General features: G+C 47.2%; 1 protein-coding gene across 4 annotated transcripts; it reads right to left on the reverse strand.

The window, feature by feature from the left end:
- Positions 1–1,947: 1,947 nt before the first annotated feature.
- Positions 1,948–17,719, reverse strand: LOC133134712 (protein tyrosine phosphatase type IVA 2-like). 4 transcript variants are annotated; one of them, XM_061251050.1, is made up of 7 exons: positions 17,564–17,719; positions 14,544–14,863; positions 10,672–11,283; positions 8,805–8,897; positions 6,493–6,623; positions 3,036–3,110; positions 1,948–2,852 (listed from the first exon to the last, which is right to left on the reverse strand). In XM_061251050.1, exons 3-7 carry the CDS (start codon positions 10,765–10,767, stop codon positions 2,750–2,752), a joined length of 498 nt encoding a protein of 165 aa, XP_061107034.1. In that variant the 5' UTR covers positions 10,768–11,283; positions 14,544–14,863; positions 17,564–17,719; the 3' UTR covers positions 1,948–2,749. The 4 variants fall into 4 exon arrangements, with proteins under 4 accessions (XP_061107034.1, XP_061107049.1, XP_061107025.1 ...); XM_061251065.1 differs by having other exon boundaries at positions 14,544–14,900; XM_061251041.1 differs by lacking the exon at positions 14,544–14,863.
- Positions 17,720–21,545: the final 3,826 nt, after the last annotated feature.

The raw sequence follows: 21,545 nt of genomic DNA on the forward strand, positions 1-21,545 counted from the left end.
GTGAGTGTGGTATCCCCTAGGGAAATGGAGAGATCCAGATGGGGAGAGGTAATGGCAATGTCATTTCAGTCTTACCTGGATTGAGCTTTAGATGATGGTTGTCCATCCAGCTCTGGATGTCACTCAGGCAAGCAGAGATACAGGCTGAAACCTGTGTATCAGATGGTGGGAATGAGATGAAAAGTTGGGTATCGTCCGCATAGCAGTGGTAGGATAGCCCATGTGCAGTGATAAGAGGGCCAAGGGAAAGAGTGTAAAGAGAAAAAAGAAGCGGGCCTAGGATTGAGCCCTGGGGAACTCCTGTGGCGAGGGGCCGAGGTGTCGATACCGTACCAGCCCAGGCAACCTGGAAGGAGCGGCCAGAGAGGTAGGACTCAATCCAGTACAGGGCTGTGCCACAGATGCCCGTTGCTGACAGGAGGAGGGCGGACAGGAGGATGGAGTGATCCACAGTGTCAAAGGCAGCAGAAAGATCTAGAATGAGGACAGAGTAGAGGGATGGAGTGCGGCATGGAGTGATTCACTGATGGAGAGGAGCGCGGTCTCTGTCGAGTGGCCTGATCTGAAGCCAGACTAATGGGGGTCTAACAGCGTGTGCCATCAAGCCCCTCCAGCTGGTCCAGAATGCTGCAGCCCGCCTGATCACCAGTCAGCCCAGGTCGGCTCATGTCACCCCGCTTCTCATTGGCCTCCACTGGCTTCCCATTGCCGCACGCACGTGTGTGCGTGTACGTGTATGTGAGTGTGCACGCGTGTGTGCTAGTGTGTGTGTATGAGGGTGCGTATGTTAGTATGTGAGTGTGTGTGTGTGTGTGTGTGTGTGTATGAGGGTGCGTATGTTAGTGTGAGTGTGTGTGTGTGTGTGCATGTGAGCGAGTGTGTGTTAGGAATTTGTATGCATGAGATTGTGTGAGAATGTGAGTGTGTGAATGTGTGTGAGAGTCTCTGTGCTTTCCCATGTCTGTAAACACTGTTAAATGTGCGAGTGGCAGTGTGTATGTGTGTGAGAGGGAGGGTGTGTGTGACTGTGTGTGTATGTGAGAGAGGGAGGGAGTTTGTCAGTGATTGTGTGAGACTGAGAGAATGAGTGGTAGTGCGTGTGTGTTTGTGTGAGACTGAGAGAATGAGTGGTAGTGTGTGTGTGTGTGTGTGTTTGTGTGAGACAGACACAATCAGTGACCGAAGCTCTCACACAGTGATGTTTTAAAAGCTGAGGAAACTCATTTTATTTGAAAAGTAAAAACTGAAGGAGACTGTGGAAGCCAGTATCACATCCAGGACCAGTACCTAACATTAACCATGTCACTTCCTGTATTGGCAGGAAGTGCTGACAGTCACAGGAAGGGGAGGGGCTTAGGAAGGTGGACTCACACAGAAGCTAATATTGCACTCCAGTGTACGGTGAGAGCTGGTCGGACCCAGCCACAGTGCAGAAACACACACAGGGTTAGGGTTACTGTGTTTAAAGTGACATCAGAAAACTGCATACAAAACAAACAGCTGTGTTTAACAGGACAGTTGGAACTTTTGTTTGTACAAAAAAATTAGTCCCGTGATAATAAAAAATAAAATTTAAAAACGAGTTCTCAAAATGGCTACTGCTTTGTAGTTTCTCTCCAGGGACATTCCCTTTCCCTAAACTTACACAAAAATGTTTGTGTGTGTTTGTGCGTGTGTGGATGTGTGTGTGTGCGTGCTTGTGTGTACGTGCATGTGGTTTTGTGTAAGAGTGCGTGTTTGTGTATTGTGTGTACGTGCATGCGTGAGTGCATGTGCGCACGATTGTGTCTGTGTTTGTGTGTGGGTGCAGGCATGCGCTTGCATGTCAGTTTGTGTGTGTGTGTGTGTGTGTGTGTGTGTGTGTGTGTGTGTGCGTGTGTGTGTGTGCAGGCATGCGCTTGCATGTCAGTTTGTGTGTGTGTGTGTGTGTGTGTGCGTGCGTGCGTGCGTGTGTGTGCGTGTATGTGTGTGTGTGTGTGTGTGCGTGCGTGCGTGTGTGCGTGTGTGCGTGTGTGTGTGCGTGTGTGCGTGCGTGCGTGCGTGCGTGCGTGTGTGTGCGTGTTTGTGTGTGTGTGCGTGTGTGTGCAGGCATGCACGTGCGCACATTTGGGCGTGCATGAGTTTTTGTGGGTGTGTGTTGCATGTGTTTTGGTGCTGCATGTTTGTGTGTGCATGCGCGCGTGTTTGGACAGAAATCATAATGAATGGATCATACGTGCCTCTCTCTCTCTCTCTCTCTCTCTCTCTCCCCCTCCCTCTCTCTCTCTCTCTCTGTCTCTCTCACGTGGTGATTATACACTCCACCTTCACGCAGATTCAGGACCATTCATAATACAATAACAACAGTAATAACAAACCCATAATGCACTCCTTCAGCAGTGATGAGGAGAGTGGGAGAGATAATAATAAACCCATAATGCACTCCTTCAGCAGTGATGAGACTGGCCTGACAGCCTGCAGCTCCCACTGTGCTCAATACAGGCTCTCCCATGATTGGACACTGGGCATCCAGTGAGAACTTATGTTTTTTAAACTCTGGCCCATGATTGGACAGTGGTAACCGGCGGGACTTGTATTTGTTTAAAAATGCGAGCCCATTGGCTGAGCCCTTCCTATGTGCTCTGTGGTGGTGCGGAGTCCACGCCGGCCTGGCTGCACGCTCGTTTTTACGGTAAGATTAGCACTAGCGGCGGTCTGAGGGTCCGTCTGTCTGTCCGTCTGTCTGTCCGTCCGTGGTGTCCGGCACGGGCTACTGCAGGCAGCAGCTGTGCTCACTGCATCGCAACCGCATCTTGGGCCGGTACTTCTCCAGGTACAGCAGCTGCTTGGAGTTAAAGGCTCCCCGACGCTTTCTGGAGGAGGGAGGGAGAGAGAGAGAGAGAGGGAGAGAGAGAATCTGGATAAAAACATCTGATAAATTCTAAAATGTTGTTTACTGTGTGAAGGGCGCCAGATCTATACGAGTATTGCCAGCTTTGCCTCCCAACTTCCAAGCACTTCCCCTCCTGAACAGCAGAGGGAGCAGTGGGACTTACTGGCGAATGAACTGAACCGCTTCTTCATACTTCATCCCACATTCAAGCAGAGCCAAGGCCACCAACACAGGAGCCCTGAGCGAGAGAGAGGGAGGGAGGGGGTGAGAGAGAGGGGAGGAGAGAGAGAGAGGAGAAAATGAGGTGTTTTAAAGCGAGAGCAGGTAGGTTGTATGGTGAGAGCCACACACTCCAGCCCACTGCAGAGATCTAGTGCCACCACATCCTATTTTGAACTTCATGTGGTTTCTGTAACTGTCCCGTGTAAACTTTTCATTATTGTTGTCTATCGCCCTCCGGGTCCTCTGGGGAGCTTCTTGGATGAGATGCACATCCTGCTTAGCTCCTCTCCGAACGATGGCACTCCTCTGATCCTCCTGGGTGACTTCAACCTGAACTGCTCTGCCCACTTCGTAAAGAAGGTAGATGACATCCGCAATACCCTCCTACCTTCCCCAACTCCCTATCGTCCTTTTGTCCCCACTCAGATTCCAACACTTTGAAACTCCTCACATCCAACCGCACAACCACCTGTCCTCTTGACACCATCCCCTCTCCCCTTCTGAAACCCATTTTTAATGTCATTCTCCCTTTTCTCACCTTTCTAAGCAACGCAATCCTTTCTTACGACACTATCCCCTCTCCCCTTCCCCATCTAAAACCCTGCTGTCAACTGTCAACTCAACTCTGTCTGTTCTCAACTGTCAACTCATCTCTGTCTGTTCTCAACTGTCAACTCATCTCCTATTGAACAATCTTCACAATCCCAACCAGTCTGGCTTCAAGAGTGGCCATTCCACTGAGACCGCCCTGCCTGCGGTCACTGAGGCACTCCACTCTGCTAGAGCCAAATCCCTCCTCTGTCCTCGACCTGTTGGTTGCCTTCATTAGTCAGCCATGAGATTCTGCTCTCATCATTAGCGTCTGCCAAATGCCATTAATGTAATGTAATGTAATGTAATGTCACAAGATCTGCACTCGCTTCTTTGCATCCCTGCTAACCCTAACCCGCAATGCTGTTCTCTGTTCTGTCTAACCCTAACCCGTAATGCTGTTCTCTGTTCTGTCTAATCCTAACCCGTAATGCCGTTCTCTGTTCTGTCTAATCCTAACCCGTAATGCCGTTCTCTGTTCTGTCTAATCCTAACCCGTAATGCCGTTCTCTGTTCTGTCTAACCCTAACCCGTAATGCCGTTCTCTGTTCTGTCTAACCCTAACCCGCAATGCTGTTCTCTGTTCTGTCTAACCCTAACCCGTAATGCCGTTCTCTGTTCTGTCTAACCCTAACCCGTAATGCTGTTCTCTGTTCTGTCTAACCCTAACCCGTAATGCCGTTCTCTGTTCTGTCTAACCCTAACCCGCAATGCTGTTCTCTGTTCTGTCTAACCCTAACCCGCAATGCTGTTCTCTGTTCTGTCTAACCCTAACCCGTAATGCCGTTCTCTGTTCTGTCTAACCCTAACCCGTAATGCCGTTCTCTGTTCTGTCTAACCCTAACCCGTAATGCCGTTCTCTGTTCTGTCTAACCCTAACCCGTAATGCCGTTCTCTGTTCTGTCTAACCCTAACCCGCAATGCTGTTCTCTGTTCTGTCTAACCCTAACCCGCAATGCTGTTCTCTGTTCTGTCTAACCCTAACCCGTAATGCCGTTCTCTGTTCTGTCTAACCCTAACCCGTAATGCCGTTCTCTGTTCTGTCTAATCCTAACCCGTAATGCCGTTCTCTGTTCTGTCTAATCCTAACCTGTAATGCCGTTCTCTGTTCTGTCTAATCCTAACCTGTAATGCCGTTCTCTGTTCTGTCTAATCCTAACCTGTAATGCCGTTCTCTGTTCTGTCTAACCCTAACCCGTAATGCCGTTCTCTGTTCTGTCTAATCCTAACCCGTAATGCTGTTCTCTGTTCTGTCTAACCCTAACCCGTAATGCTGTTCTCTGTTCTGTCTAACCCTAACCCGTAATGCTGTTCTCTGTTCTGTCTAACCCTAACCCGTAATGCCGTTCTCTGTTCTGTCTAACCCTAACCCGTAATGCCGTTCTCTGTTCTGTCTAATCCTAACCCGTAATGCCGTTCTCTGTTCTGTCTAATCCTAACCTGTAATGCCGTTCTCTGTTCTGTCTAATCCTAACCTGTAATGCCGTTCTCTGTTCTGTCTAATCCTAACCTGTAATGCCGTTCTCTGTTCTGTCTAACCCTAACCCGTAATGCCGTTCTCTGTTCTGTCTAATCCTAACCCGTAATGCTGTTCTCTGTTCTGTCTAACCCTAACCCGCAATGCTGTTCTCTGTTCTGTCTAACCCTAACCCGTAATGCTGTTCTCTGTTCTGTCTAACCCTAACCCGTAATGCTGTTCTCTGTTCTGTCTAATCCTAACCCGTAATGCCGTTCTCTGTTCTGTCTAATCCTAACCCGTAATGCCGTTCTCTGTTCTGTGTAACCCTAACCCGTAATGCTGTTCTCTGTTCTGTCTAATCCTAACCCGTAATGCCGTTCTCTGTTCTGTCTAACCCTAACCCGTAATGCTGTTCTCTGTTCTGTCTAACCCTAACCCGTAATGCTGTTCTCTGTTCTGTCTAATCCTAACCCGTAATGCCGTTCTCTGTTCTGTCTAACCCTAACCCGTAATGCCGTTCTCTGTTCTGTCTAATCCTAACCCGTAATGCCGTTCTCTGTTCTGTCTAACCCTAACCTGTAATGCCGTTCTCTGTTCTGTCTAATCCTAACCCGTAATGCTGTTCTCTGTTCTGTCTAACCCTAACCCGTAATGCCGTTCTCTGTTCTGTCTAATCCTAACCCGTAATGCCGTTCTCTGTTCTGTCTAATCCTAACCCGTAATGCTGTTCTCTGTTCTGTCTAACCCTAACCCGTAATGCTGTTCTCTGTTCTGTCTAACCCTAACCCGTAATGCCGTTCTCTGTTCTGTCTAATCCTAACCCGTAATGCCGTTCTCTGTTCTGTCTAATCCTAACCCGTAATGCCGTTCTCTGTTCTGTCTAACCCTAACCCGTAATGCCGTTCTCTGTTCTGTCTAACCCTAACCCGTAATGCCGTTCTCTGTTCTGTCTAACCCTAACCCGTAATGCCGTTCTCTGTTCTGGTTCCTCAGTGGTGGAATCAGAATGGTACTACAGTCAGAATGGCAGAATCCCTCCCCATGTTTTGACACAGGCTGTACCTTAGTCCTCCCTCCTGATTTACCCCCCCCAAAAAAAAAAGAATTGCACTTACGATGACTATTGTTTTTGCTTATAACTGCTGTACATAACTGTTTTCCTGACTAAAATGTAAATGTAGAGAGAGAGAGAGAGAGGGAGAGAGAGGGAGAGGGAGAGAGAGAGAGAGAGAGAGAGAGAGAGAGAGAGAGAGAGAGAGAGAGAGAAAGAGACACACACAGAGGGAGAGAGAGACAGAGAGAGAGAGACAAGTGTATTAAAGGTGTAAGAGTGTGGCCCCTTCCTCACCGGCCCAGCCCGGCCACACAGTGAACAGCGATGCAGCTGCCAGGCACCTCCCTAAACCGGCTCTTCAGCAGGTTCAGCCAATCATCAACGATCTGGCTAGGGGGCGGGGCACCATCATCAAACGGCCAATCCTGAGGAGGCAGAAAAACAGAAATCAGAGAAACTGGAACAGTGCTCAGGCGAAGGGAGAAAGTGCACTAATGCGCAACCCACTGCTTTCAGACAGGACTCATACACTGAGCACACATACACACTATACACTGAGCAGACACAATCCACTGAGCACACACTATACACTGAGCACACACCATACACTGAGCACACACTATACACTGAGCACACACACCATACACTGAGCACACACTATACACTGAGCACACACTATACACTGAGCACACACCATACACTGAGCACACACTATACACTGAGCACACACCATACACTGAGCACACACTATACACTGAGCACACACTATACACTGAGCACACACCATACACTGAGCACACACTATACACTGAGCACACACCATACACTGAGCACACACTATACACTGAGCACACATACACTATACACTGAGCACACATACACTATACACTGAGCACACACCATACACTGAGCACACACACACACACACACCATACACTGAGCACACACACACACACACTATACACTGAGCACACACCATACACTGAGCACACACTATACACTGAGCACACACCATACACTGAGCACACACTATACACTGAGCACACACCATACACTGAGCACACACTATACACTGAGCATACACCATACACTGAGCACACACTATACACCGAGCACACACACACACACTATACACTGAGCACACACCATACACTATACACTGAGCACACACACACACCATACACTGAGCACACACCATACACTGAGCACACACTATACACTGAGCACACACCATACACTGAGCACACACCATACACTGAGCACACACTATACACTGAGCACACATACACTATACACTGAGCACACATACACTATACACTGAGCACACACCATACACTGAGCACACACACACACACCATACACTGAGCACACACACACACACTATACACTGAGCACACACTATACACTGAGCACACACTATACACTGAGCACACACCATACACAGAGCACACACCATACACTGAGCACACACTATACACTGAGCATACACTATACACTGAGCACACACTATACACTGAGCACACACACACACACTATACACTGAGCACACACCATACACTATACACTGAGCACACACACACCATACACTGAGCACACACACACACACACCATACACTGAGCACACACACACACACTATACACTGAGCACACACACACACCATACACTGAGCACATACATACTATACACTGAGCACACATAGACACCATACACTGAGCACACACACACTATACACTGAGCACACATACACTATACACTGAGCACACACCATACACTGAGCACACACACACACTATACACTGAGCACACACACACTATACACTGAGCACACACACACACCATACACTGAGCACACATACACACTATACACTGAGCACACACCATACACTGAGCACACACTATACACTGAGCACACACACACACTATACACTGAGCACACACACACCATGCACTGAGCACACACACACCACACACTGAGCACACATACACACTATACACTGAGCACACATACACTATACACTGAGCACACATACACACCATACACTGAGCACACATACACTATACACTGAGCACACATCATACACTGAGCACACACACACACACCATACACTGAGCACACACACACACACTATACACTGGGCACACATTCACTATACACTGAGCACACATACACACCATACACTGAGCACACATACAATATACACTGAGCACACATACACACCATACACTGAGCACACATACACACTATACACTGAGCACACACTATACACTGAGCACACATACACACCATACACTGAGCACACATACACACCATACACTGAGCACACACACACACACTATACACTGAGCACACACACACACCATACACTGAGCACACATACACACCATACACTGAGCACACATACACACTATACACTGAGCACACATACACACTATACACTGAGCACACATACACACCATACACTGAGCACACATACACACTATATACTGAGCACACACCATACACTGAACACATGCACTATAGACTGAACACACACTATAGAGAGAGTGGAGAGAGAGAGAGAGAGAGAGAGAGAGAGCAGGGGCTGATGGGATATGTAGGCTCTTACCAGGACCTGGATCCCCTCCTTCTCCACAGGAGCCTTATCATACGTGGCATCACACACCCTCACCAGCGTCTGCACCCCGAACCGCTTCAGATCCTGAGAATCACACCCACACCAGCATTATACACACATACACACACACCCACACACCAGCATTATACACACACACACACACACGCACCAGCATTATACACACACACACACACACACCAGCATTATACACACACACCAGCACAATATACACACATACACACACACCCACACACCAGAATTATACACACACACACACACACGCACCAGCATTATACACACACACACACACACCAGCATTATACACACACACCAGCACAATATACACACATACACACACACCCACACACCAGCATTATACACACACACACCAGCATTATACACACACACACGCACCAGCATTATACACACACACACACACCAGCACAATATACACACACACACACACCAGCGTTATACATACACACACACACCAGCACAATATACACACACACACACACACACACACCAGCATTATACACACACACACCAGCACAATATACACACACACACCCACACACCAGCATTATACACACACACACACACACACACACACACACCAGCATTATACACACACACACACACACACACACACCAGCACAATATACATACACACACACACACCAGCATTATGCACACGCACACACACACACACACCAGCACTATACACACACACACACACCAGCACAATATACACACACACACACCCACACACCAGCATTATACACACACACACACACCAGCACAATATATACACACACACCCACACACCAGCATTATACACACACAGACACACACCAGCATTATACACACACACACACACACACACCAGCATTATACACACACACACACACACACACACACACACACACACACCAGCATTATACATACACACACACAAGCATTATACACACACACACACACACACCAGCATTATACACACGCACACACACACACCAGCATTATACACACACACACACACACACCAGCATTATATACACACACACACACACACACCAGCATTATACATACACACACACCCACGCCAGCATTATACACACACACACACCAGCATTATATATACACACACACACGTGCACACACACACACACACACACACACACACACACACACACACACACACACACACACACACACACACACACCAGCATTATACATATACACACACACACACCAGCATTATATATACACACACACACACACACACACACACACACACACCAGCATTATACACACACACACACACACACACACACACACACACACACACACACACACACACACCAGCATTATACACACACACTCACACACACACCAGCATTATACACACACACACACACACACACACACACTCACACACTCACACACACAAACAGCTTGATAAGGCACTATAACAGCACAGTGTGTGTGTGCACTATCACAGCTGAACGAAATTTGGTTTAGAAACGGGAAAAGAAAACGATGACATTAGAGTAAGCAATAACAGTGCAATTTAAAAAGGAATTAATATATTTGGATCTATGGATTGTGTAAGCCTATATCTTCACAAACAAAAATTATGAGTAAAAAGATCTTATTTTAATGACTACAATTTAAAAACTGACAATTGCAATCATGAACAAATAACCGGTTATTCGGTTATTCTGACCCACCCCTAATAACAGCACAGAGTGTGTGTTTAATAAGCCACTATAACACTGTGTGTGTGTGTGTGTGTGTGTGTGTGTGTGTGTGTGAGTGTGCTCTCCATCTATCCTCACGGGCAACCAGCACATCTCACCTCTGTATACTTGTTGAGCTGCGCATTGGTGGGATTGTGGGTAATCAGGAACCTCATGCACTCGTACGTTATCTCCACTGGTGCTGGCCGGTTCATGCTGGCAGAAAATGAAGCTCTTTCAAAAAATAAAGAGCGGTTGCATAAACTGTGTATCAAAAAATGAAACTTTGGCTCAGATCTCAGTGAAGTTTGAAGTAGAAATGGTTTGATAAAAAATAAATAAAAAATATGAAATAAAGTGGCAAAGGAATGGTCAATAAAAAGGACACATAGAAGAAGGAATTCTACTGGGGGGGACTTCACCAATCATCCAATCAGATTACCCCATTCAGGAAAGCGATTCTAATTGGCCGGCATGAGAGTAAGTCCAGGTAGGAGTCGGTGGTTGGTTGCTTTGGAGTTTAGCCACAGACTACACGAGGCCCCAGCGGGCAGCAGGAGAGAGCAGTTTCAGTGCCAGTGTGTGCTTCAGGGGGGCTTCTGGGAAGTGTAGTCTCTGTGCAGAGGGCTGCCGGTTCACTTGTCCACGAAGGAGAGGTGCTGTGCCTGGCAGAAGTCTCTGCTGACGCTCACAAACGCCATAAATGTGCGACCAGAATCAGCACTGAAACTCTGTAAAGAGAGAGAGACCAGAATCAGCACTGAAACTCTGTAAAGAGAGCGAGACCACAATCAGCACTGAAACTCTGCAAAGAGAGAGAGACCACAATCAGCACTGGAACCTAACTCCCCCAGACAGTGCTGTCTCAGGGCTGTGGGGTGGGGTGGGGTTGGGTAGGTTGGGGAGGCAGAAATGAAGACAGCAGAAGAACAAGGGCGTGTTAAACTGGGACACTCCTGAACCTTTTTCAGGACCACAATATGAATGGCAAACCATCTACCTGCAAACCAACTCCAATTCCCATGAGCCCCTCTCCTCTGAGCAGGATGCACAGAATGGCTGCTTGAGCACAATCACACAATCACTGAGGACAACATTTCCCTTTCCAAACACAAACACTTCAGTGTGCAGATTATCTCCGCTTTTGAATATTGACTCCCAACAGCCCTGCTGCCAGCACGCACAGTGAGCTTGGGCAAATGGACACCAGCTGGATTACTCTAATCAATAACATGCATGCAAGGGCTGCTTCAGGGCAGATTTAACTACAGAAGGAAAATCACACCCAGTGAGGGTCCTGGGACACGGACCCAAGTGGAGCCGGGCACTGTGGGCAAACGGCCTTGGAGTCCGAACTGAGATACTCCAGTTTAACTTTGCCTTCTGAGTGCTACATATGGAATACTGAGCTTCTCGTCAATTCAGTTCAGTTTTTTGTATACAACTTTTCACAGAAGAGCCCCAAAATGACAAACAACTCCCTAGTGGGGTTGACATGATAACAGTTCAGGTTTAAGCTATGAGATATATAGTTTAGAAACTAGTTGTCAAGCTCAGGTAACTGATTAGGCAAGCATGGAGTGCAAGAGGATGTCCAAAACATACTGAACAAAAATGTGAGAGTATAATAAATGAGAAGACATGTTAGAGAGATGTGTGCTGAGGCAGTCATGTGATCAGGTCATGTGATCAGCTTTGCCAGTTCCAGTAAACATGAGAAACAGCCGCTGACCCACACGAGAGGTCATGTGATCAGGTCATGTGATTCGTTGACTCAGAAGAAAGGTCATGTGATCCGCTACAATGACCCAATCTGGGTCATGTGATCAGCTGCACAGTGACCAGGTCAGTATGTCTCTAACATATCATACCATACTTATCACATCACACAAGTAAAAGTCCCACATATTTCCCACTAGATTAGCAATAATGTGAAGCTTCACAGTGCAAATGTGTGGCTAAACCATCAGATTTAGCCATTTATTCAGCAGTGGCTCACAGGGTAACATACATCACAGTACGCTGTAGGCATGGTGTAAGGACAGGGAGAGTATAGCCACAGAATGGCAGATAGCAGGTGTGAACAGTAACAGGGGAGGGTACAGTCCAGCCCTGTGTATAAAGCACACAGCCCTGTGTATAAAGCACAGTCCAGCCCTGTGTATAAAGCACAGTCCAGCCCTGTGTATAAAGCACAGCCCTGTGTATAAAGCACACAGCCCTGTGTATAAAGCACACAGCCCCGTGTATAAAGCACACAGCCCTGTGTATAAAGCACAGTCCAGCCCTGTGTATAAAGCACACAGCCCTGTGTATAAAGCACACAGCCCCGTGTATAAAGCACACAGCCCCGTGTATAAAGCACACAGCCCCGTGTATAAAGCTCAGTCCAGCCCTGTGTATAAAGCACAGCCCTGTGTATAAAGCACACAGCCCTGTGTATAAAGCACAGTCCAGCCCTGTGTATAAAGCACACAGCCCTGTGTATAAAGCACACAGCCCTGTGTATAAAGCACACAGCCCCGTGTATAAAGCACACAGCCCCATGCTTAAAGCACACAGCCCCGTGTATAAAGCACACAGCCCCGTGTATAAAGCACACAGCCCCGTGTATAAAGCACACAGCCCCGTGTATAAAGCACACAGCCCCATGTATAAAGCACACAGCCCCATGTATAAAGCACTCAGCCCCGTGTATAAAGCACACAGCCCCGTGTATAAAGCACACAGCCCCGTGTATAAAGCACAGTCCAGCCCTGTGTATAAAGCACAGTCCAGCCCTGTGTATAAAGCACAGTCCAGCCCTGTGTATAAAGCACACAGCTCCGTGTATAAAGCACAGTCCAGCCCTGTGTCTAAAGCACACAGCCCTGTGTATAAAGCACAGTCCAGCCCCGTGTATAAAGCACACAGCCCCATGAATAAAGCACAGTCCAGCCCTGTGTATAAAGCACACAGCCCTGTGTATAAAGCACACAGCCCCGTGTATAAAGCACACAGCCCTGTGTATAAAGCACAGTCCAGCCCCGTGTATAAAGCACACAGCCCCGTGTATAAAGCACACAGCCCCGTGTATAAAGCACACAGCCCTGTGTATAAAGCACACAGGTCCGTGTATAAAGCACAGTCCAGCCCTGTGTATAAAGCACAGAGCCCCGTGTATAAAGCACACAGCCCCGTGTATAAAGCACACAGCCCCGTGTATAAAGCACACAGCCCCGTGTATAAACCACACAGCCCCATGTATAAAGCACACAGCCCTGTGTATAAAGCACAGCACAGCCCCGTGTATAAAGCACACAGCCCTGTGCAAAATGAAACTGATCTGAGAGAGGTCTCTGCTCACACAAACAGAAGCTGTGCATTCTCTGTGGAATTGATGTTTAAGGGGAGATAGAGAAGGTTGGCCTATAATCACAAAACAAAACTGATATCATTTAGAAAGGAATGTGTTGAAATCAATTCAGGTGTGTGCTTTAGGCCATTTCAAGAAAACAGTTTTGCAACATTTGCTTGAATAATCTGTATCAAATTAACCTGCAGTGGGGGCAGAAATCAGTGCTGCAATGCTGGACTTGCGGCTCCAGGTTGGCAGCCTTTCAAGTGTTAACCATTTGGCAAATTAAATAAATAATTAATAAATAAAATTAAAAAACAGAGACCAAAAGAGAGTGAAAGAATGAGCTGGATGCAAGACGCTAAAAGGAAATGTGGAAAAACTGCCTATTAAAGCTGGAGCATCAGCTGCCAAGGCCTTCTATCCAAATGAAGCACACAGTGCAGTGTTTACCTCACCTGCTCCTCACCAAATTTCCATCTTACGCTCCGTCACCTTCATATTCAAAACACTGCGCAACCTACTGAGGGAAATGTGCCAGCTACACCATCATGCCTTCAGCCAGGGTAAAAACAACCCTGCTTTACCCTGGTAAATATAAAGCTGAGATATTATTGGCAGTGCTTTTCAGAAAAGGAAGGAGAAAAGGCTTACATAGTCAAATTCTTCTCACACAACTCGCACTCGCAGTGTCTGCAGGTTTAACTCCAGTCCTGGAGGGCCGCAGTGTCTGCAGGTTTAACTCCAGTCCTGGAGGGCCGCAGTGTCTGCAGGTTTAACTCCAGTCCTGGAGGGCCACAGTGTCTGCAGGTTTAACTCCAGTCCTGGAGGGGGCGCTGTGTCTGCAGGTTTAACTCCAGTCCTGGAGGGCCACAGTGTCTGCAGGTTTAACTCCAGTCCTGGAGGGGGCACTGTGTTTGCAGGTTTAACTCCAGTCCTGGAGGGCTGCAGCGTCTGCAGGTTTAATTCCGGTCCTGGAGGGCCACAGTGTATGCAGGTTTAATTCCGGTCCTGGAGGGCCACAGTGTATGCAGGTTTAACTCCAGTCCTGGAGGGCCACAGTGTATGCAGGTTTAACTCCAGTCCTGGAGGGGCCGCTGTGTCCCGTGGAGGGGATTGTGTGAGCTGATTTACAGTGCATATCAGCAGTGCGCATTATTGAAGAAGTCCACATACCTTGTTTCCAAGGCAAAAACAGGCTGTTGACTGAATGGAAATCACAAAGACACTGTGACCCTCCAGAAGTGGAATTTGAGACCTGAGGTCTACAGGACAGTGTCCTCACTGTACCCAGGCGCTATTCTGAGGGGGCAGATCACGTGCCAAATTACCTCCCATAAAACCATGAGCAGGCCACAGTGACCTAACCGGGTTATTAAAATGCCAGTGACTCTTCCTCACTAAATGCAAAGCAAGGCACAAGCTCCTGCTGAAAATAAACATCCACTCATGTACTGTGTGTGTGTGTACGTGTGTGTGTGTGTGTGTGTATGCTTGTATGTGTGTGTGTACGTGTGTACATGTGTGTGTGCATGAGTGTGTGTGTGTATGCGTGTGTGTATGCAATTGTGACCTTACCCAAGGTAAATACGATCACTTGCTTCTATCTGCACACTGTATTTCTCAGAGACAAGGACACACAGGACGTTTTTCACTCAAACCATCAGCCCCCCGCCTCTGCCCCTTCTGACCCGTCCTGGAGCTCATATCCAACTGTAAAGCTCACAGATAACTGCACAATGCCTGCTTCACCATTTACCTGCTTTACCATTTACCTGCAGCACAATGCCTGCTTCACCATTTACCTGCAGCACAATGCCTGCTTCACCATTTACCTGCAGCACAATGCCTGCTTCACCATTTACCTGCTTTACCATTTACCTGCAGCACAATGCTGCTTCACCATTTACCTGCAGCACAATGCCTGCTTCACCATTTACCTGCTTTACCATTTACCTGCAGCACAATGCCTGCTTCACCATTTACCTGCTTTACCATTTACCTGCAGCACAATGCCTGCTTCACCATTTACCTGCAGCACAATGCCTGCTTCACCATTTACCTGCAGCACAATGCCTGCTTCACCATTTACCTGCAGCACAATGCCTGCTTCACCACTTACCTGCAGCACAAACCTTTTAACTGCATGGAACTTTCAGATCACACACACTGACCTCTAGCTCATTAGGTTAAATTCCAATCCTCCTTTGACCTCTCTGGGCAATACAGGCCACAACAGAGTGACTTCACGCTGGAGTTTCACTGGGAGGACCCCTCTCCCACAAAGACATGTAAACGTTTTTTAAACAAAAGTTCCCCCGCAGCAAATCAGGGTTTTAAGATTAATTATTTGTGCATTAAGGAAAAGTGTCACCTACAAGGGTTTCCCTTGAATCTTTAGACAGTCCATCTCTGTTAAATCAAGAGGCTCAGGTCAGCTGTTTGAGCCTGTCAAGACACCGCAACTTCCTGCGTTAAGTACCCCAACAGCGATGAGCGCAGCCACAACCCTGCTCCCATAACCAGGCGGGGCGTCGGACCAAGCCGGTGAGGAGCCAGCATCATGTCATTCAGTACCGGGTGAAACCGGTTGTGCCCACTACCGTCCTATCACATCGCGTAACTTACATTCAGGTCGTGCTGTAAGTTCCCATAAAGACCAAACAGCCTGAGCCAACGCTAACAGTAATGTGGGGCCCATGCCGCATCTCTACCGGCAAGCAACGATTACGTGGTGGTGACGCATTTCGGCTCCACATCTGTTTCATGATCTTATCAAAATGTTCACCCACCCCACAACAGAAAATAAAAAACACGGGCCTCTGTCCAGCGCTAGCTAGCAAGCTAACATTCTCTAGCTGCTCACCAAGGCATCCAGCGAGGTTAACAGCAGCTGGGGAGCAAAAGTTTAATCCGTTGCTATGTAGGGACAACTGGAAGGTGTAGTGGAGGTGCAGGCTGGGTAGCTAACTGGCACACCGAGACTTCGAACAAACAGCAAGCCAAGCTAAGCTAGATAACTTGTTAGTGTACGCATTTAGCTCGACTAGCTACATTTGACGAGTTCATAAATGGTTTCTGACAGCTACAAATGTAAAAACTAACCGGAAAAAAACTTAATGACACACGGAAACGCACTAGCCAGCCCAGCCAGGTCATCTCAAAATATCAGAAAATGAGGCTGGTGAAAACAGTACATTTTCTGTTTAACATAACAAAGACTCCATATAGTTCATTAGCTACCGCAGGCAGACTGCCACAAACCGGCCAGCTCGCCGAGTTTGCTAGATGCCTGGAGATCTGTCCGCTTTCTCTGAGCACATTAGCTTAGCAAAGCGCTAGCTGGTTACAAAGCCATTGCACCGCAGTGACAACAGCAAAACTCACTAAAGACACCAAACTGGCGGATTTTATTCAACGAACTGTGCCGCCAGACACTTTTTTTGACAAGTGAAACTTCCAGCGAGAGCAGGAAAATACTGGCGGTGTGCTTGTCAGAGCCGTGACGTGAGCCTTAGCCGCTGTTAGTGTTCAGACACAATGGCTGCCGCCTCCGACTCGGATCTCAAGCTCCAGACTTTCTTGGTGTCAAAACTTCGCCGAGAGGACAGAACACAGGTTTGGATTTATAGAGCCGCTGGAGACGGCCACAGGAGACGGCAGCTGGTACTTACAGAGAGCAGGCTGTTCATTGAAAGCCCCTTATAATCCCGGAGAAAGTGTATCTCAGAAACCGCTGCTTCTCCCTCTTTCTTTTTTGTTGTTGTTTCTTCCTCCCGTACTACACGGCGCGCAGATTTTCTTCTCTTCGAACTGCTGGGAGGTTCCTGGGACTGCGTGTTGCGTCACTGTTGCGTCATTGCCACGCACAGGGAACCTGACAGCGTCCGTGACGTTTCACTCAAATTAAAGTCACAGTACACTTTTCTTTCGTTCCCTTCATTTTGAGGGGCTCCTTATCCACTTTCACTTTTAGATCACAAATATTAATTTCCTTAAAAATGAAGATGGCATCTATTTCTTTTTTTCAATTGATTATAGCTATTAAAATGATATGTATTCAGCAGAGGTATTGTAAGTAATTATAATGTCTATGGTAATCAATGTAAATCCTTACAGAATCATAGCCATTACTAAACTCCATATCCGTGTTTATTTATTTATTTACTTACTTACTTAAAATACTTAACAAATGGCAGATGTGAATTATTGCACTGCATGTATAACAGAAAGTAGGAGTAATTATGTGTGATGTGTGCATGTGTGCATGTGTGCATATGTGCGTGTGCATATGTGTGTGTGTGTGTGCATATGTGCATATGCGTGTGTGTGTGCATATGTGCATGTGTGTGCATGTGTGTGTGTGTGCATATGTGCATGTGTGTGCGTGTGTGCGCATATGTGCATGTGTGTGTGTGCATGTGTGCATATGTGCATGTGTGTGCATGTGTGTGTGTGCATATGTGCATGTGTGTGCGCATATGTGCATGTGTGTGTGTGCATGTGTGCATATGTGCATGTGTGTGTGTGCATATGTGCTTGTGTGTGCGTGTGTGTGTGTACATGTGTGTGTGTGCATATGTGCTTGTGTGTGCGTGTGTGTGTGTGCATGTGTGTGTGTGCATATGTGCATGTGTGTGTGTGTGCGCATATGTGCATGAGTGTGCGTGTGTGCGCATATGTGTGTGCATATGTGCGTGTGCATGTGTGTGTGTGTGCATATGTGCGTGTGCATGTGTGTGTGTGCATATGTGCGTGTGCATGTGTGTGTGTGTACATATGTGCGTGTGCATGTGTGTGTGTGCATATGTGCGTGTGTGTGCATATGTGCATGTGTGTGCATGTGTGCGCATATGTGCATGTGTGTGTGTGTGCATATGTGCGTGTGCATGTGTGTGTATGCATGTGCGCATGTGTGCGTGTGTGTGTGTGCATATGTGCGTGTGCATGTGTGTGGGCATATGTGCATATGTGTGTGTGTGCATATGTGCGTGTGTGTGCGTGTGTGTGCATATGTGCGTGTGCATATGTGTGTGTGTGCATATGTGCGTGTGTGTGCGTGTGTGCGCATATGTGCTTGTGTGTGTGTGTGTGTGCATATGTGCTTGTGTGTGCGTGTGTGTTTGCATATGTGTGTGTGCATATGTGCATATGTGTGCATGTGTGCGCATATGTGCATGTGTGTGTGCATATGTGCATTTGTATGTGTGTGTGTGCATATGTGTGTGTGCATATGTGCATGTGTGTGTGTGTGTGCGCATATGTGCTTGTGTGTGTGTGTGAGCATATGTGCTTGTGTGTGCGTGTGTGCACATATGTGCTTGTGTGTGTGTGTGCATATGTGCGTGTGCATGTGTGTGTGCATATGTGCATTTGTGTGCATGTGTGCGCATATGTGCGTGTGTGTGTGCATATGTGTGTGTGCATGTGTGTGTGTTTGCATATGTGTATGCATATGTGCATATGTGTGCATGTGTGCCCATATGTGCGTGTTTGTGTGCATATGTGCATTTGTATGTGTGTGTGCGCATATGTGCATGTGTGTGCGTGTGTGCGCATATGTGCTTGTGTGTGTGCATATGTGCATTTGTATGTGTGTGTGTGCATATGTGTGTGTGCATATGTGCTTGTGCGTGCATGTGTGCACATACGTGCATGTGTGTGTGTGCATATGTGCGTATGCATGTGTGTGTGCATATGTGTGTGTGCATGTGTGTGTGTTTGCATATGTGTGTGTGCATATGTGCATGTGTGTGTGTGCATGTATGCGCATATGTGCATGTGTGTGTGTGCATATGTGCGTGTGCATGTGTGTGCATATGTGCGTGTGTGTGCGTGTGTGCGCATATGTGTGTGTGCATATGTGCATGTGTGTGTGTGCATGTATGCGCATATGTGCATGTGTGTGTGTGCATATGTGCGTGTGCATGTGTGTGCATATGTGCGTGTGTGTGCGTGTGTGCGCATATGTGTGTGTGCATATGTGCATATGTGTGTGTGTGCATACGTGCGTGTGTGTGCGTGTGTGCGCATATGTGTGTGTGCATATGTGCATATGTGTGTGTGTGCATATGTGCGTGTGTGTGCGTGTGTGCGCATATGTGCATGTGTGTGTGTGCATATGTGCGTGTGCATGTGTGTGTGCATATGTGTGCGTGTGTACGCACATGTGCTTGTGTGTGTGCATATGTGAATATGTACGTGTGTGCATATGTGTGTGTGCATATGTGCTTGTGTGTGTGCATATGTGAATATGTACGTGTGTGTGTGCATATGTGTGTGTGCATATGTGCATTTGTGTGCATGTGTGCGCATATGTGCATGTGTGTGTGTGCATATGTGTGTGTGCATGTATGTGTGTGTGCCCGTGGGTTAATCTAGGGTTAGGGTTCGGGTTAGGGGTTAGGGTTAGGGTTAGGGTTAGGGTTAGGGGTTAGGGTTAGGGTTAGGTAAGTAAGAAATCTTTATTTCCCAAGTTGTCCCATATTAGGGCCTGTGCGTGTGTGCGCATATGTGCATGTGTGTGTGTGCATGTGTGCATATGTGCATGTGTGTGTGCATATGTGCTTGTGTGTGCGTGTGTGTGTGTGCATGTGTGTGTGTGCATATGTGCATGTGTGTGTGTGTGCGCATATGTGCATGTGTGTGTGTGTGCGCATATGTGCATGAGTGTGCGTGTGTGCGCATATGTGTGTGCATATGTGCGTGTGCATGTGTGTGTGTGTGCATATGTGCGTGTGCATGTGTGTGTGTGCATATGTGCGTGTGCATGTGCGTGTGTACATATGTGCGTGTGCATGTGTGTGTGTGCATATGTGCATGTGTGTGTGTGCATATGTGCGTGTGTGTGCATATGTGCATGTGTGTGCATGTGTGCGCATATGTGCATGTGTGTGTGTGCATATGTGCGTGTGTGTGCGTGTGTGCGCATATGTGCTTGTGTGTGTGTGTGTGTGTGTGCATATGTGCTTGTGTGTGTGGGCATATGTGCTTGTGTGTGCGTGTGTGTTTGCATATGTGTGTGTGCATATGTGCATATGTGTGCATGTGTGCGCATATGTGCATGTGTGTGTGCATATGTGCATTTGTATGTGTGTGTGTGCATATGTGTGTGTGCATATGTGCATGTGTGTGTGTGTGTGCGCATATGTGCTTGTGTGTGTGTGTGTGTGTGAGCATATGTGCTTGTGTGTGCGTGTGCGGGATACTTTTCTTTCGTTCCCTTCATTTTGAGGGGCTCCTTATCCACTTTCACTTTTAGATCACAAATATTAATTTCCTTAAAAATGAAGATGGCATCTATTTCTTTTTTTCAATTGATTATAGCTATTAAAATGATATGTATTCAGCAGAGGTATTGTAAGTAATTATAATGTCTATGGTAATCAATGTAAATCCTTACAGAATCATAGCCATTACTAAACTCCATATCCGTGTTTATTTATTTATTTACTTACTTACTTAAAATACTTAACAAATGGCAGATGTGAATTATTGCACTGCATGTATAACAGAAAGTAGGAGTAATTATGTGTGATGTGTGCATGTGTGCATGTGTGCATATGTGCGTGTGCATATGTGTGTGTGTGTGTGCATATGTGCATATGCGTGTGTGTGTGCATATGTGCATGTGTGTGCATGTGTGTGTGTGTGCAT

The sequence above is a fragment of the Conger conger genome, chromosome 1 (genome assembly GCF_963514075.1).
Source record: "Conger conger chromosome 1, fConCon1.1, whole genome shotgun sequence".
Lineage (NCBI taxonomy): Eukaryota > Metazoa > Chordata > Actinopteri > Anguilliformes > Congridae > Conger > Conger conger.